Below are 15,113 nucleotides of genomic sequence, written 5' to 3'. Positions count from 1 at the left end.
TGACTAGGCTCTTGATAGAGGGGGGACAGCTTGCATTGCACCTGGTGTTTCCACTTCCGACCATTTTCCGGTAGTTTTGTCCATCTCAGAGCCCCATCTGAGAGGACGGTCTCACAATATCAGGATCCGCGATGCGTTATACACGGATGAGACTTTCACAGAGGCAATCTTGGAGATCTGGGTTTCTCACATGCAGGGGGGAGTGGCCGGTCCTTCACATGTGGCCACTTGCTAGTATCAGCGACTTTTATCACTCTGTTGCTAGTGCTCGGCGAGGTGAGGTACTCAGCCGGGAGATTGGTATCCGTCGGCAATTGGCAGTCTTGCAGAGGGAGGAGCAGAAACGACCATCAGATGCTTGGGTACAGGAGCGCCTTGCTACGGCAAGGGCTCATTTGCAGACATTGCTTGATCAGAGAGCAGAGTATGTCTTCCATGCATGGGAGTCCTTTTGAATACAGATGGGAGGGAGAGTCAATAAACACTTTTCCTCTACACTTGGTCCCAGACATAGTACAGAGAGTGTCAGGCAGCTTATTGACTCTGACGGCGTTTTGCAGTCTCATCCGGATACAATCATGCACTTAGCGATAGATTTCTATGCCTCCCTTCTTTCCGCAGATCCTGACACAGGCCAGAGATGTGGCTAGAGATGAAATTTGGCATAGTTTACCTGTGTTGGTCACACCAGAGATGATATGCTCACTTGATGCACGCTTTACCAACACAGAGTTCAAGACTGCTCTCTTCGCCCTTCATAAGGGCAAATGCCCTGGTTCCGATGGTCTTACTTCTCCTTTTTTTACAGCCTTTTGGGATATGATAGATGATCATATTACTTCAGGCCTGCAGGGCATTTGGGACTCGGGTGAGATGCCTGACTCACTGATCGGGGGACTCATACACCTTATCCCGAAAGGTGGCAACAGGAATTTTGTATCCCATTGGAGACCCATCACTCTTTTGGGCACTCCATACAAAATCCTTGCCAAGGCGATCAGCATCCGATTGCAGCCCCTTCTTCTAGACCTCATCCATGATACTCAGTCAGGCTTTGTGCATGGCAGGAGCATATTTGATAATATCTTTTCCTTTTGGGAAGCCACAGAGTGGGCTATGCAGAGCGGGCAGAGGCTGGCAGTTCTACTCCTGGACTTTGAGAAAGCCTATGACAGAGTAGATTGGGGGTTTCTTGAGGGCACTCTTCTACGATTTGGATTTTCAGATGCTTGGATTAGAGGGGTGGCCTCTCTTTACAGATCAGCCCACAGCCAGGTTTTGATTGGAGGGGTAAGGGGTGACAGGTTTCAGATTTCTAGATCAGTTCGTCAGGGATGCCCTTTAGTCCCCTTCCTCTTTCTTTTTGTGGCAGAAGCTATGAGTATCTTCCTTAGATCTCAGGCTGAGCTTTATGGGTTGAGATTGCCCTTGAGACAGGAGTAGGAGCTTCTTAACTGTGAGTTGGCTGATGACACTGCTATTTTTATTGAGGCCTCTTCGCAGTCACTTGATTCTTTCCGGACAACCTTGGATATTTTTTGCTTAGCTGTAGGGGCACACATTAACTGGCATAAATCCTTTGGCTTTTGGATCAGTGACGAGGACACTCCAGGATGGGGAGTTGACATTGGCTTTTCCTGGATTTAGAGGGGTGTTCCTGTCAGATATTTGGGATGCTAGGTAGGATTGGGCATCTCTCCAGCACAGCAGTTTGCCCCAGTACTAGAAAGTATAAGAAAAAAGCTCCTTTTTTGGAGCTCAGTCAAACTCGACCTTGCCTCTAGAGTTGTGGTAGTGAACCTGGTTCTCTTGGCCACCGCCTGGTTTGTGTGTTCTTGCTGGCGTCGGTCTAGGGATTGTATCACTCAGCTAATTAGACCAGTCATGAATTTTTTATGGAGTGGACTTGATGGCATGGCAGATGTTGTAGCGAGGGTGGCCTGGGAGACCATTATTCTCCCTACATGGGAAGGGGGCCTTAATATCATTGACCCGGACTTGCGGTGCAGGGCATTTCTTTGTAAGGTGGTTTTGAGGGGACTCATGCCTGGGCAGGAACCTTGGAAGGATTTCTTTTTTGGACGCATTCAAGCTTGCACACCTACCTTGGGAGATGATTGGGTGGACAGCCCTCGCTGGATTTTAACTTCCGCCTCTCTCAGGTCTCCTGTCTCTCCTCTTATGACTGCCATTCTAAAAGCTTGGGGAGCTTCAGGAACACTCTTCGAAGGGTTCCACCCTCTACCCTTAAAGAGATTGATAGGCAGCCGATCATTTGGAACGATAGTATACTTGATGAGCATGGCAGACCACTGGGCACTTCCCATTATATGCAGTGGTCTAGATGGGAGAGAGGCCCCGCCTACACAGTAGGCACTTGGAAGGCTTTTATCAGGCTACATGAGGATCAGAGGCTACAGTCTGCGAGTCACCTCAGAGGGGTAGCACGCAGGATTCAGTAGATAGATGCAGCCATCCCGGTGGAATGGACAGTTGAGATGCCTTTTATTTCCACCACTTGGATGGGAGCTTTTTCGAGGACAGTGGTTCCTCTATAGGTGATCGCTCTTTGAGATCTCGGGGAAGATGCTCTAGTCTTTGACGTTGGGGATGGAGGTATACTCTCTAGATCCACGGATGGTATTCTTCTAGAGGTTGCCTTTCAGCCCGTCAGGATTGCTAGTTTTGTGGACCATGGAGCGGGCTTGCAGTGGTACTTAGACCCCGACCCTCTGCTCTTGGCCCTGGGGTCCTGGAGGTTGTGGTTATATGGAGGTGCACCTATCAGGTGCTTGTAGTGGGACCCAGGAGAGTGGGAGTGGATAGATTATGGGCACCGAGAGAGGGGGATTCCCTTCTTTCGTTTCATGGTTGGTAATGCCAGGAGATTTCAGCTGAGTAGTAGAGGTTGGATTCCCTCGAGAGCCCCCCATTGGGATAGCTTCTTCATCATTGCAGATTTGCGTAGGAATTTCTGGCGGAGGCTTTGGAAATCCCTCAGAAATAGAAAGATCACTCTTTTATTTTGGCTTTCTATTCATGGAGGGATAGCAGTGAACGTGTGGAGATCACGATTTGGGGCTGATCCCACTTGCCCTCGCTGTCATTCTGTAGAGGAGTCAGTGCGACAATTTCTTTGGGACTGCAATCAAGCGAGAATTGTTTGGAAAGGAGTTGCTCGGATACTCAGCATTTTTCATACTTCCCCTTTCTTCATGACTTGGGGCTCGATCGCATGGTTATTCCTTACTGGGCCCCAGGTGTTTTATGAGGGTGAGCCTTCTTCTTGGGCACTCTCGATCTGCCGATAGGTGATAGAGTCCTGCCCTCTTCAGGATGTACCACATATTCCTTTCAGAGCTTCACATGTTTCAGTGGACACCTCTTAGAAGATTTTGGCTAGCATTTCCTCTTGGCACATTTGGAGAGCCAGATGCACAGAGGCCTTGGATGACACCCAGATACACCCATCACAGGTGTTCACGGGTATTTGGAGTGACACGGTTCACACTTTGATAGCCATTCGGGCTAGCATGCAGGGCCCTTCACGGGCAGCCTCTTCTAGGAGGACTGTATTTCTTCGAGTTTGGAGGGGTTCTCCCTTTTTCTCGGAGGTTGCTACCGGATTGAGATGGCACTAGCAGCCCCAATCCTTTATTTTTGGCTCTTGAGCTTTTCATGCATTGCATGGTGTATTCCCGTATGGAGCTTGCTCTAACGGTTTTCTTTAATACTTAATAGAAGTCTCTTTTTTGCCAAAAAAAAAAAATCTTAGAAAGCTTAAGACTCTTTAGTTTTTACAGCTACTATGAAGATCATCATGACTACACCAACTTAGATTTAATGAAAATATTTGTCCTTTGTCCAATTCTAATTTCTTTGAAATCTAGTCAAGGTGTTAGATCCTAAGAAAATCATTGGTGGTTATGTCTTGAAATTTGTCATATCTTTATAATCTCATAGAAATCATTGGTGGTTATGTCTTGAAATTTGTCATATCTTTAACATTAGATGCATGTTGTGTTAACATTAAATGCATGTTGATTGTGATCTTTGGAGATAGGTACACTTTGTGGAGATGGATCCTTGGGTTGTAACAAAAGTTCTAAAGCCGAATCTAGAATCCACCGAGTTTCTTGAGTATTCAATCGTACATGTGATGAAGACTGAAGCTTTTGTGCAGTTAGCTTCAAAACCAGGACGTATGTTTTCATCTTCTTTCCGAGATATTTCTATGCAACAATGGTAATGTATCCAAATTTAGGCAATCTTGAAGCTTAGTATAGTGCATGTGTGATGGATTTCAAAGCAAGTAAACCTTGACATGCAACCTTGGCCCTCGTCTCCGAAGGAGTGCAAAATGAATATTATTTTAGGCTTATTTGATGCATGCTTTTAAACTTATTCCTCTTCAGTTGCGCATTCTGAAGTCAAAGTGACACAAGCCTTAACAACCTCTGATTTTCCTAGGATCTAGCAACTTGAAAATAGGAATGAATTAGCTTATTCTTGCAGGCATTAGGCTCAATGCCTTTTCTATGCTTTTTCATGCCTTATTTTCTGAGGATCTCCTATCTTATAAGCTTCTTTTGTTGATGGGGGCATAGGTGAGTTGGGTGCATTCGATTACATAAGTGTGACTCCACCATATGAAGCAGTTGATTACAGCTCTTTATTGGATCAGCTGTCCGCTTCATCATTGCTAAGGGAAGATACTTTTATGGTGAGTTTTATCAAGGAAATGTTTGGTCAGGCCATACAACTACTTATGTGATGATCCATTTGCTTTCAATCAGCTACTAATACATGGACAGGGAAATGTGATTAATACATCACGTATGAGATACGATGATGGTCTCTTTTCGAAATGTAGAAGAGTAAAACTTGGTTATATACTACCCGGGTATATAACTTTAGGGGCTGACCATACATTTGGCTTTTTTAAAGTAATAATTCGCCATTTATCCATCCTTGGATATGATTGCTTCTCTCAGTTGGACTTTATAATTTGAAAATGTTGCATTTAGTTGGATTTGAAGGTTCTATTTTCTTATGACTGCTTCACTCAGTTGGACTTTATAACTTGAAAATGTTTCCCTGAGTTGGACTTTATAATTTGATGGACATTTTGCAATAATACAGTACGATTCTCATAAGGGGAGGATTCATGACCTCTCATTTGGAATCCATACAACTGTTATTCTAGTGGTGTTTTTAAGCTGCTCACCTTGTGGCCACACAACGCCTCTCATTCAACCCAGAATTGTGCAATTGTTTTCATGAAATCTGGTTGATGCATATAAGTCCAAGGACAATAATCTCAATGGCCTTTCTTGTTATGTCCACCCGTGGACATAATGTGGCTAGTGTTATGGAGGTCAGGTTCGTGTATGGTCATGTGTCCTTACCATGGGACAATTAGGACGAGGTACCTTTGGTACTAGGGGGAGTCTTAGGATTGAGATTCCTAAGACACCCTGCATCTATATAAGTGAGAGCCATTGCTCACTTGGGGATTCTCGAGAGTCAAGCCTGTGTCTCCCTCACGACATCTGTGCATAGATGGGGCTGCGTGGTATGGGACATGTAGCCTTACCTGTGATGGACTATGGTCTAAGGTTGCCTAACCTGTAGCTCGGGGGTGATCTTGGGGATCTACGCTTGGGTGGTGATGCACTAGCCGACACCATATGTGTCCTTGTGTTTGTAGGATGTTCGGCTATGCTTGCAGGTTAGTGTGGAGATAGAGGAGATCCTAGAAATCCGACTTGGGGATTGTTCCATTTAGTATCAGAGCGAACTCTATCTTCCAGACTCTCGAGCTTCGAATGAATTGTTTTGTTCTTACAATTGGTTGTGTGTGATTGCGTGTTTGAGGAAGGAGTTGAGGATTTGTGGCGCTTCAGGTTAGTGGTATTGCTTGGAGATGTAGCTGCATAAGAAAATTTGAACTGGTGTGGAATCTGGTTTTTGATTCCTCAGGCTGTGTTTGCAACTTTGCATACTCTGCAAGATAGATGAAGGTTGAGAGAGGACCAGGGAGTGAATTCGCAGCAGTGAGAGGCTGATTTGTTGGATGAACCGTGCTGAGAAGGCATGTGAATTGCCAGAACAGGTTGCGCTGCGCTGCAAGCTGAGAGCTGAAACGGCACCTGACATGGAGACTTCCTGCTGCACAGGCCCGTTAGGTCGTACAGCAACCTGGATCAGTCAGGATTTCGGTTCCAGGGCTGGCTGAGTAGTAGGGATGGTGATTTGTGCCTGTTTGGACAGTTTTGTGCAGCCTGGAACAGTCGCCATATGGTTCCAGCGCTGTAAATTGCAGGCAAGAAGTTGCAAGGCAGCTGCGAATTGAAGAAAAGAGGCTGCAAGGCAGCTTGCCTTGAGGCCTGGACGATTCTGGACTGTTCATGGATCTCCAGAGGCTGCATGCATGCTTGCTTGGTCAAGATCTAAAGTGAAACTGCTGACATGCAGTCCAGTCCTACTTTTTTGGTAAAGGGGAGGCACATGTGTGGCATGCACTTACTTTCCTGGGTTGCATGCCTCGGAAAGTTTGGGTTTGGTAACTGTTAGAAATCTCTAGTTTTCACTTTACTTGTGTATCATGCAAGCATTGTGTGTGCATGCATACGTAATCGACATGCAAACTAAGGGTGGACTGCCACATGAGTTCTAAAGTTGCGAAGTTGCTACATGCATGCGTGCATGAATGAGTAGTTTCTAAAAGTATCCCACTAGAGCTAAAGTTCCTTCCTTTTACTTTTTGCATTGCAAAATGTCGAGTTAGAAAGCTACTTTTTAATAGTACTTTTCTAGGAAATTAAGCCTTTTAGGAAAGTCATAGAATCTAAAAGGAAGGCTTGCATGCCACAACTTTTCCATGCAGCCCATGCATGGCATCACTTTATGCACACTTTGCACAGCCCAATCCAGCCTCTACTTCAGCCATCTTCCCATGCCCATAAGTTTGCCTATACTTCACCAAATCGCCTCATCTTGGCTGCAAACGATTGCTCTCTCTTTCATCCTAGCTAATCAGTTACAACTCTACCTTGTTGTTTCCTCACCAATCTTAAGCACCTCTTGCTCTCCTTTCAAGGGAGAAAAATGTCCTTTCAAGCCCTCTTTCTTTTGTCTCTTCTTTCACCGGGATCTAGAGGTCTATCAGACCAATGTAAGTAATCCAGAAGCTGCTGTCAATCATGAATCAAGCGAGAAGCAAAAGGACAGCTAGGAATGCGACCATGGAAGTGCCCAAAAATAACGTCAGAGATAGCTGGAGCCCAATCGCCAAAAGCTTCTGTACGGATTGAGGTAACCACACAAGAAAGCATAAGAGTCCATGGCTGATGCTACTCCAAAAAAATGGCCAAGAGTGTGGCCTTACGAGCTAGGAAATGAGTGTGAAGATTAAGAATGTTAAACCGCCATGCATCTTGGGCGATCTTACATATTTGAATTTGGGAAGATGAAGCACCTTACGATCCCGTCTGGTGTGCCAAAAGCATTCCATGACTTTAGTAATGAGTTTTTGGATATCTGAAGAAGACCAAGGGATAAGTGGCAAATAAAACTGCACATAAGCCATGCATATAGACTGCACAATCCAAAGGTGAACATGCAATACACACACTTCTTTTTGGGGTGAAATCCACTTATATTTGTATTACAATTTGCAGCCCCCTAAAAGAAGGGGAAGCAATTACAAGATTAGAAAAGGTCATTACGCAATACACACACTCACTTTTTTTTTTTTTTGGGGGGGGGGGGGGTGGAATGCATACAAAGAGGGAACATGCCATTACAAACATCAAAAGATTTCAATATAAGACAAGTAGACATAGGAATCTACTGACGTGCACTGAGGCAATCATAAAAGGATTGTAGCAACACACACACTTTTTTTTGGGGGGGTGAAACCACTGTATTTATATCAAGAAAAAGTTTTTACAATGAGAATAGTCTAAAGAAAAGGCTATTCTGAAAAATCAAGAGCAGTGGGAAAACACCTCTAAAGATGATATTTTCAAGTCATCATGATGACAAGCATCATACAGAGATTTCCATAACGATGCAGTGCTAGCAACACACACACACTTTTTTTTAGTGAATGCCATGATTGTTTATATTACAAGAAAAGCCACCTCAAAGCGAGGAGCTAGAAATTACATCAGCTGAAAATATTTGTATATGCTAAATATACATCATGATCGATGTAGCGAGTCTGCAAGCAGTCAAAAAAAGATTGCTGCAGAGAACGCTTGAAGAAAGCAAATAAAGAAAATGTTGGATCACCAAAGTCTTTACAATTCCTGTCCCGCCCCGCCCCCCGTGCCCCCCCCACACACACGTAGTGTTTTGGTCTTTGTTGTACATGGTGTAGCTCATGGTTGGAAGCTATATGTCACCCTTGTCAAATTCACAGCTTCATGCATCTTCTTAATGCTTAGTTTCGGATAAAAATTAAGGCTGAGTTTTTAATGGATATATGTAGGGTCCATAATTAAATGTAAGGACTGTAATATGTGACTTGCCCTTTGCAAGGAGAAATGGACAGCATGTGTGATGAGAAATATGGTTTGCAAGTGATGTGTTTATTTCACTAATCTATCTCCCCTCTTTGGTTTTGTGCTTTTTCTATTAGGTGGTTGAGTATCCATCTAAAGTAGATGTTCTTCCTAGCTGTGGTCCACTACTGAAAGTAAGTTTTACCTCATTTGCATTTGTGCTAATGGAGTTTTAGCTCAAAATCATTGGAACTCAAATATATATATATATTTTTTGTATATTGTCTAGTAGATTTTAAAACTTGTGGGTCTTTTGTACGTGGATTCACTCAAGGCATAATAATGAGTTGTTGGATTTGTGATTCTTGGGTTGCTCTTTTTTTTTGTTATTTTGGTCATTCGCATAAATCACTTTCCTTTGTGGCTACATTTAGCCTACTCTTTCGTAGTTATATGGGTCAATCCTATGATCTATGGCATCTTATAAAGTTTTTGACATAATTTAGCTCTATTGTATTTTTCTTTGTGAAATAGACCTGTTAAGTAATGAAAGAAACAACCAAGAGAAGAAATTCAAGGCAGAATACATCATGCAGATCATGAAAAGCGAGTGCTAAAATATCATTCGCAGAGTCTGAACAAATGAAAAACTAGATAAGAACATGGTTGTGGTTGGAAATGCCACATCGAGCCAGTGACGGTCTTAGAAAAGAAAAGACAGCCTCTCCATTCTCTAAGAAAAATCATCCTCGTGGTCAAAGCATGCCTAGAAGAACCTTGCATCCTATGCCAAATAGCCACAATAGTTTGTACAATACATTCGCAAATGCAAGCTGACATATGAGCTGGGTGGACTTGGGTGCCATCAATAGCCTCTATAGATCTAGATCTCCAAATGTGCTAGGCATTGATTCTCACTACAATCTCCCAACAAGTGTCCACTGAAGCATGTGCAAGCTTGTATTGAGAAGAAGGAACACCTTGAAGTCTGCAAAATTGTATGCCTTTGGGGCTGCATCAAGATAGCCCAAGAGGAGTCCTGACTCTCATAAGAGATGTGGGGCCAAATAAAGGACCTCTGGCAACGATCTGGAACTTCTTGGCATTGCGTACTATAAAGTTGAAAAGGGGAAGATCCTTTGCATGGTTGTCTACTACAATCCACTCCTAAGTGCCCAGATACCAGTGAAGAAATTTTACGGGTACCTCTCTAGAAAGCCAACGCCTCCAAGTACCGAGAGGATATCCTCCTGACGAGGGTCTAGAAACCAGCCAGAAGCAAAATAACACTGCTCATCAAAGCCCACAAGTCCAACTACCTCCAAGTGTGCATTAAAAACCATATTAGAATGTGGGGATCTAACCAACTTGTGTCCAAACTGCACACTAAACACTAAATCTCCACTGTCTGACAAGAGACCTATGACTTGAAGAGGGACGCCTATGCCTAAGAAAGCACCCATCCATTTGATATGCCTATGCTGTCCCCTATTTGTAGAGGTCAACTTCAGAGCTTGAAAACATCCCGGGAACCCAAAGAAGAATAATAATATCTCTCTCTCATCTGGACCACTGCTTATATCTCAAGGCACAAAGAGGTCTACGAATCTCATCTTCAATAGAGTTATTCCACATAATTGGCTGCTGTCAATCTCATCCTACAAATGAGGGGAGACCCTCGATAATGAAATTATGAAACTGTGCCAAGCTCTGACAATAGCAGCCATAAGAGGTGAAGGAGGCATCGTGATGTTTGTAGAAGAAAGAATCCACCGATTGCTGTCCATCCAATCACTATCGAAAGAGGGAGTGCAAGACCCAATGGATCGAAGAAATAAATCTTTCCTAGGCTTCTGATCCAACATAATTCCCCTAATCACAAGCTTGCAAAGCTAAGCTCTTCATTGAAAATCAAGGTCAATAATGTTCAGCCTTCCCTCCGTGGTTAGAAGGACCAAAGTCTTCCAAGCCATTCTGTCTCTCGTATTTGAGGACCCATGAAGTCCACTCCAAAGAAAGTTCTTTATAGGTCTCATAAATTGACAAATGCAACTCCTAGAGTGGCACCAACATGGACAAACAAACCAAGTAGTGGCCAACAAAACCTGGTTAACAACTACCATTGTAGAGGCTAGAACTAGCTTGGCTGAACTCCAAAGATGGAGTTTCCTTCTGAGACTCTCCAACACGAGAGCAGAGTGTTGAGAAGAAATGCCTATGCCAACCTGGCAGCCTAGATATTTAACTAAAAGCCCTCTCTTGATCAATTGAAGCCCAAATCCAATCTCTAGGCAAGAGAGTCCTTATATTTCATTATATAAAGCCAAAATCCATTGGATTCTTGCCAACCAATAAGTGCCCCTGCTGCAAGGAAAAACGAATCCAAAGCTGGCTTGACCGTCTAAGGAGAGGCATCCAAATAAACTGCTATGTAATCTACAAGATCAACTGTCTAAAAGCTCCTTATTCTGTCTAAGGGGGAGTCTCAAACCAGGAATATCTGGCTGAGAGCAAAGGAAAAAGTTGTAGCCTCCGCCACAAGCAATATAACAAAGGGGCAAGAGGGCATCCGTGGCAATCTCATTTGGAAATTTGAAACCTCTCCTCTAGCACGTTTGATGAGAACCTACTTGTGGACTGATCTATAAAGGGAGGACATGCCTCTGATTGATGAATCAGAAAAATCAAAACACAGGAGCATACCATCCAGAAAACCCCATTCTCCTTTGTCATAAGATTTCTCAAAGTCTAAGAGTAGGAAAACAAGATCTTGGCACTTTGTCTGGCCCATTAAGAGGCCTTCCAAGTAAAATATATTATATAAAATGTTGCTTCCATGTAGAAAGCCAGTGTGTGTCATGTATCAAGCCAAGGAGTAGAGGTTGTAAAGGAAGGCTGATTGCCTTTACTAGAATTTGGTGCCCAAAAGTGTGATTGTTGGCCTCCAGTGACTTATCAAACTTCTGCACTATGGATGAGACCCTCAATAAAGTGAAGAAGGTATAACACTAGATTCTCAAATGCATTGTAGAGCAAAAATGATATGATGAAAAAAGAGGGAGTCAAACCATCTGAACTTGGATACTTACCTTTGGGAATGGCAAGTAAAGCAATGCTGAATCCCAAGTTGGTGAAAGGTGCCTAAAGAGAGATCCTCATATCTTGTTTCATCATTGGGACTGTCTTTCAGATCCTGAAATAGGCACTATCTCTGTCAGTCGTTTCCGAATTGCAGTGAGGAGCAAAGCATAAAAATGAGAAGCAATTTACATGACAGTACTAGGGTCTGGTTGCAACCCCTCAAAGTCAATCAACTGAGAAACACTTTCTCTACCAAGTCTAGGACCAAGAGTGGAGAAGAAGTCTTTTGTTGACTCCTCACTCTATCTAAACCCATAATGTCTTGCACACATGAGATGAAAGCTCAGTTCTAATCTCCATATGGGTGTTTGCTGGTGAGCCCTTGTTGCTACAAGGTGCTCGTGGACCCAGGCATTTGAAGGTCTTTTTTGTTCCTCCCTTTGCAAGGCTGCCAGCTGCTGTTGATTAATGGCAATCTTGAATCATCATCTTGAGGGAAGGCCTACTTCATGATGTTGATCTTGAGGGAAGGTGTTGAGAGTTCACAAGAAGGACTGAACATTACATTCCATCACACTCCTTTAATGGGAATGTCCTTCCTCTGCGTCAAACCACGAGCTAGTCGGTGTTTTTCGAAAAGCTCTTTACCGAGTGGTTTGGTAAAGATGTCTGCAACATTCTCTTTGCTATCACAATGCTACAATGTGATGTCACCAAGTAACACTCTTTCTCTGATGAAGTTCTCTTTGACATCAATGTGCTTTGCCCTGGAGTGATATACTGGATTCTTGGCCAATGCTTGAGCCGATTGATTATCACAGTATATTGTTATTGGCATTGACTCATCAAAGTAATATGTTTTTGACAATAATCTTTTGAGCCATATAGCCTCACATGCACCTGTAGTAAGCTCCCTATATTTTGCTTTAGTCGAAGACAAAGAAACAGTTGGTTGTTTGTTTGACAACCATGATATAGCTCCTTGACCAAGAAAAAATGCATATCCCTATGTCAATCTCCTCGTCTCATGATCTCCGTCATAGTCACTGTCACAGTATCCATGCAACCGTGGATGACTTCCTCAATATTCTATTCCAAACTATCTTGTACCTCTGATGTATCTCAAGACTCTTTTGGCTGCCTTCCAGTGAGACTGTTTTGGATTTGCCATAAACTGTGCTAGTGAGCTTACTACATAAGAGATCCGATGAGCTGTAGTACCTATCATTGATTGTAGGCTTTTCGTAATCTTTAGTAAGTTTCAAACTCTGTTTCATGGGAGTGGCTGCTGCAATCTTGCAATCTGCCATATGTGAGGCAAAAAAATAAGAATATTTACAAGATAGCGATCTAAAGTGGACACCCTCAGGGCAATGCATAAACTACCACCTCTATCCAAAGTCTAAGCATCTGCATGAAATCTGTCAATCCGTGTGTGGATGAGACTCAAGTGCCTTCTAGATGACGAAGAAAATAACAAAAACCATCCTCAACCGAACAATCTTTTCCTCTAAACCGAAAAGGGAAAGCATCCTAGGAGGCTCTTTTTTTTTTTTTTTTTCACAGAAAGGAACCTTCTATTAATGCTTGAAAGATTTCATACAAGACAGCAGCCCCGAAGGTGCTGAGTATGGAAAAACCCGGAAAGGGCTGAAAAGAAAAACCAGCCTGTTCCTGAGAAACCCCAGCTCACTGCCTAGGGGATCTCTGGAATTGAGTCTAACAGCCAAGTGGGGAGACTATACAGCAAGCGAATCCCTCACGGAGTGAAGATGTAGAAAACACTTGCAGGCCAAGCCTTGCAGAAACGAGCACGCCTCTTGATAGTCGCCCTGGAGCTTGGAGTCCTACGCTCCCAGGTGGACTGTAGAGTGTAGATGATATCCTTCCATATGGCAACTAGGGTAGCCGCACGTGGAACCAGGTGCTCACCCATCACAAGACTGCAGCGAGCCACCCAAATGTTCCAAGTCGTGATGCTGGCTACTACCTCCCAAACACTGCCCTCTTTAGGAGGAGGAGCAGCTAGACTGTCAGGGGGGACTGCCTCGTGGAGTGTGATCCTCTGGATGCTCTGACCCTGTATCCGGTAGGTTGGGGATATCTCATCAATTTGAAACGCGTGTCCTCCCTCTGTCAACCAAGCCACCATCCCCCAGGTGTAGTCTCTATGAAGACTTTGCATACGTGTCATGATCCGTTTTTCTTTTAGTTTCTAAAGAGAGTTTGTTTGAGTATACTTGTGCTTTCTAAGTTAGAAATTTATTTTTGCCTCTTTGCAGAAATGAGACATAAGTGTAAAGTGCCATTTAACTTTTTATGTTTTAAAAGAGAGAGAGAGAGAGAGAGAGAGAGAGAGAGAGAGAGTTTCTAGTTTTTTGGAAGTTTTTGTTTCTTGACTTTCTTGTTTATTTTTGCTTAAGTCACTTGCTTCGTTTCTTCTTTATTTCTTGTTTTCATTCTCTATTGTTTATTTGACATATTTTAGTAAGCACTGGGTTTGCCCAAGAGACTCCGCGGGTCTTTAGAAACCCAGTATAGCTGCTTATGCTTGGGCACTGATGACGACATAAGTGTTGCTTTGCTTGCTTAGTATGTCTTCCTTTTGCTTTTCATAAAAGTTTTTGTTTACCTCTTTTTTCTTCTCTTTCATTTTCTCTCTCTTTTTTTTTTTTTCCTTTGTAGATTTTTGATCTTTAGAACAACAAAATTTCTAAATTTGTATGATTGGACTTATTCTAGTCTTACAGAGGTATATACGTGTCATGATCCTGAGGGCTCCCATCCAGATCCTCGTTGCGCTACGACAGCTCCACAAGCAATGCGGGATAGTCTCCAGGACACCATGGGAGCAACAATGGCAGTGCCTATCCACTCGCATCTGCTCCAACCACGGTCTGGCCTCCATGGGCGGCCAGCTAGAACAAGTAAGAGATCTTCCTCGGCTGCAAGCTGGACCACAACCGTGTCCAAAACTTGGAGTGCACATCCCGGGGCACTCTCTGGGTCACCCAATGTCTCTCCTTCGAAGGGGTCCACCTCGACGAGTCCATCTAAAGCCTCCTGCCAATCCATGTGGTGTAGGAAAAGAAGGGCACCTCATCCACCTGCACAACTAGGCCGCCCCTGGAGGGCTAGAACCACTCTCTCGGATCCCACTGGACCTCCCTAAGGGGTCTACCCTCCCACAGCCAAGGCGCCATCTAGAGGTGTTCTGCTCTGAAATATTGGGAGGGTCGATGTGCCACTCCTTCCTGAAATGTCCCACCACTCTGATCATCTGCCAGTGTATCCCATCAAGACTCCCATCCATCTCAGGGTCACTCTCAGTGAGTGGTTGAAGTAGGCCTCCAGGTTCTACACGGAAGAAGCCAGGGTGCGTGCTATCGCATGGCATCAACATCCGCAAGGGAACACCAGTACGGGAAAACACCCCAACCATTTGCTGTCTCTCCAAATGTGAAGTCCTTCCCACCAGGACTTCGGAATGGCTAAGTTAATCTCGCCCATCCGCTGCCCTGT

At 43.8% G+C, this 15,113-nt stretch overlaps 1 protein-coding gene across 3 annotated transcripts in view; it reads left to right on the top strand.

The window, feature by feature from the left end:
- Window positions 1–15,113, top strand: part of LOC147891901 (methyltransferase) — a 111,277-nt gene that overhangs the window by 81,732 nt on the left and 14,432 nt on the right. For 2 of the 3 annotated variants that reach the window (XM_087388428.1, XM_087388426.1), the window contains 3 exons: window positions 4,064–4,202; window positions 4,608–4,723; window positions 8,648–8,704. In XM_087388428.1, coding sequence (XP_087244554.1) covers window positions 4,064–4,202; window positions 4,608–4,723; window positions 8,648–8,704 — 312 coding nt within the window. The remainder of the gene's footprint in view (window positions 1–4,063; window positions 4,203–4,607; window positions 4,724–8,647; window positions 8,705–15,113) is intronic. The other variant, XM_087388427.1, reaches the window with a different exon arrangement.

The sequence above is a fragment of the Dipteris shenzhenensis genome, chromosome 17 (genome assembly GCF_047967505.1).
Source record: "Dipteris shenzhenensis isolate YYH24624 ecotype China chromosome 17, Dip_SZ_1.0, whole genome shotgun sequence".
In the NCBI taxonomy this organism is placed as follows: Eukaryota; Viridiplantae; Streptophyta; class Polypodiopsida; order Gleicheniales; family Dipteridaceae; genus Dipteris; species Dipteris shenzhenensis.
The sequence above is the reverse complement of the archived record's forward strand: the minus strand, read 5'-3'. Positions and strand labels throughout refer to the sequence as shown.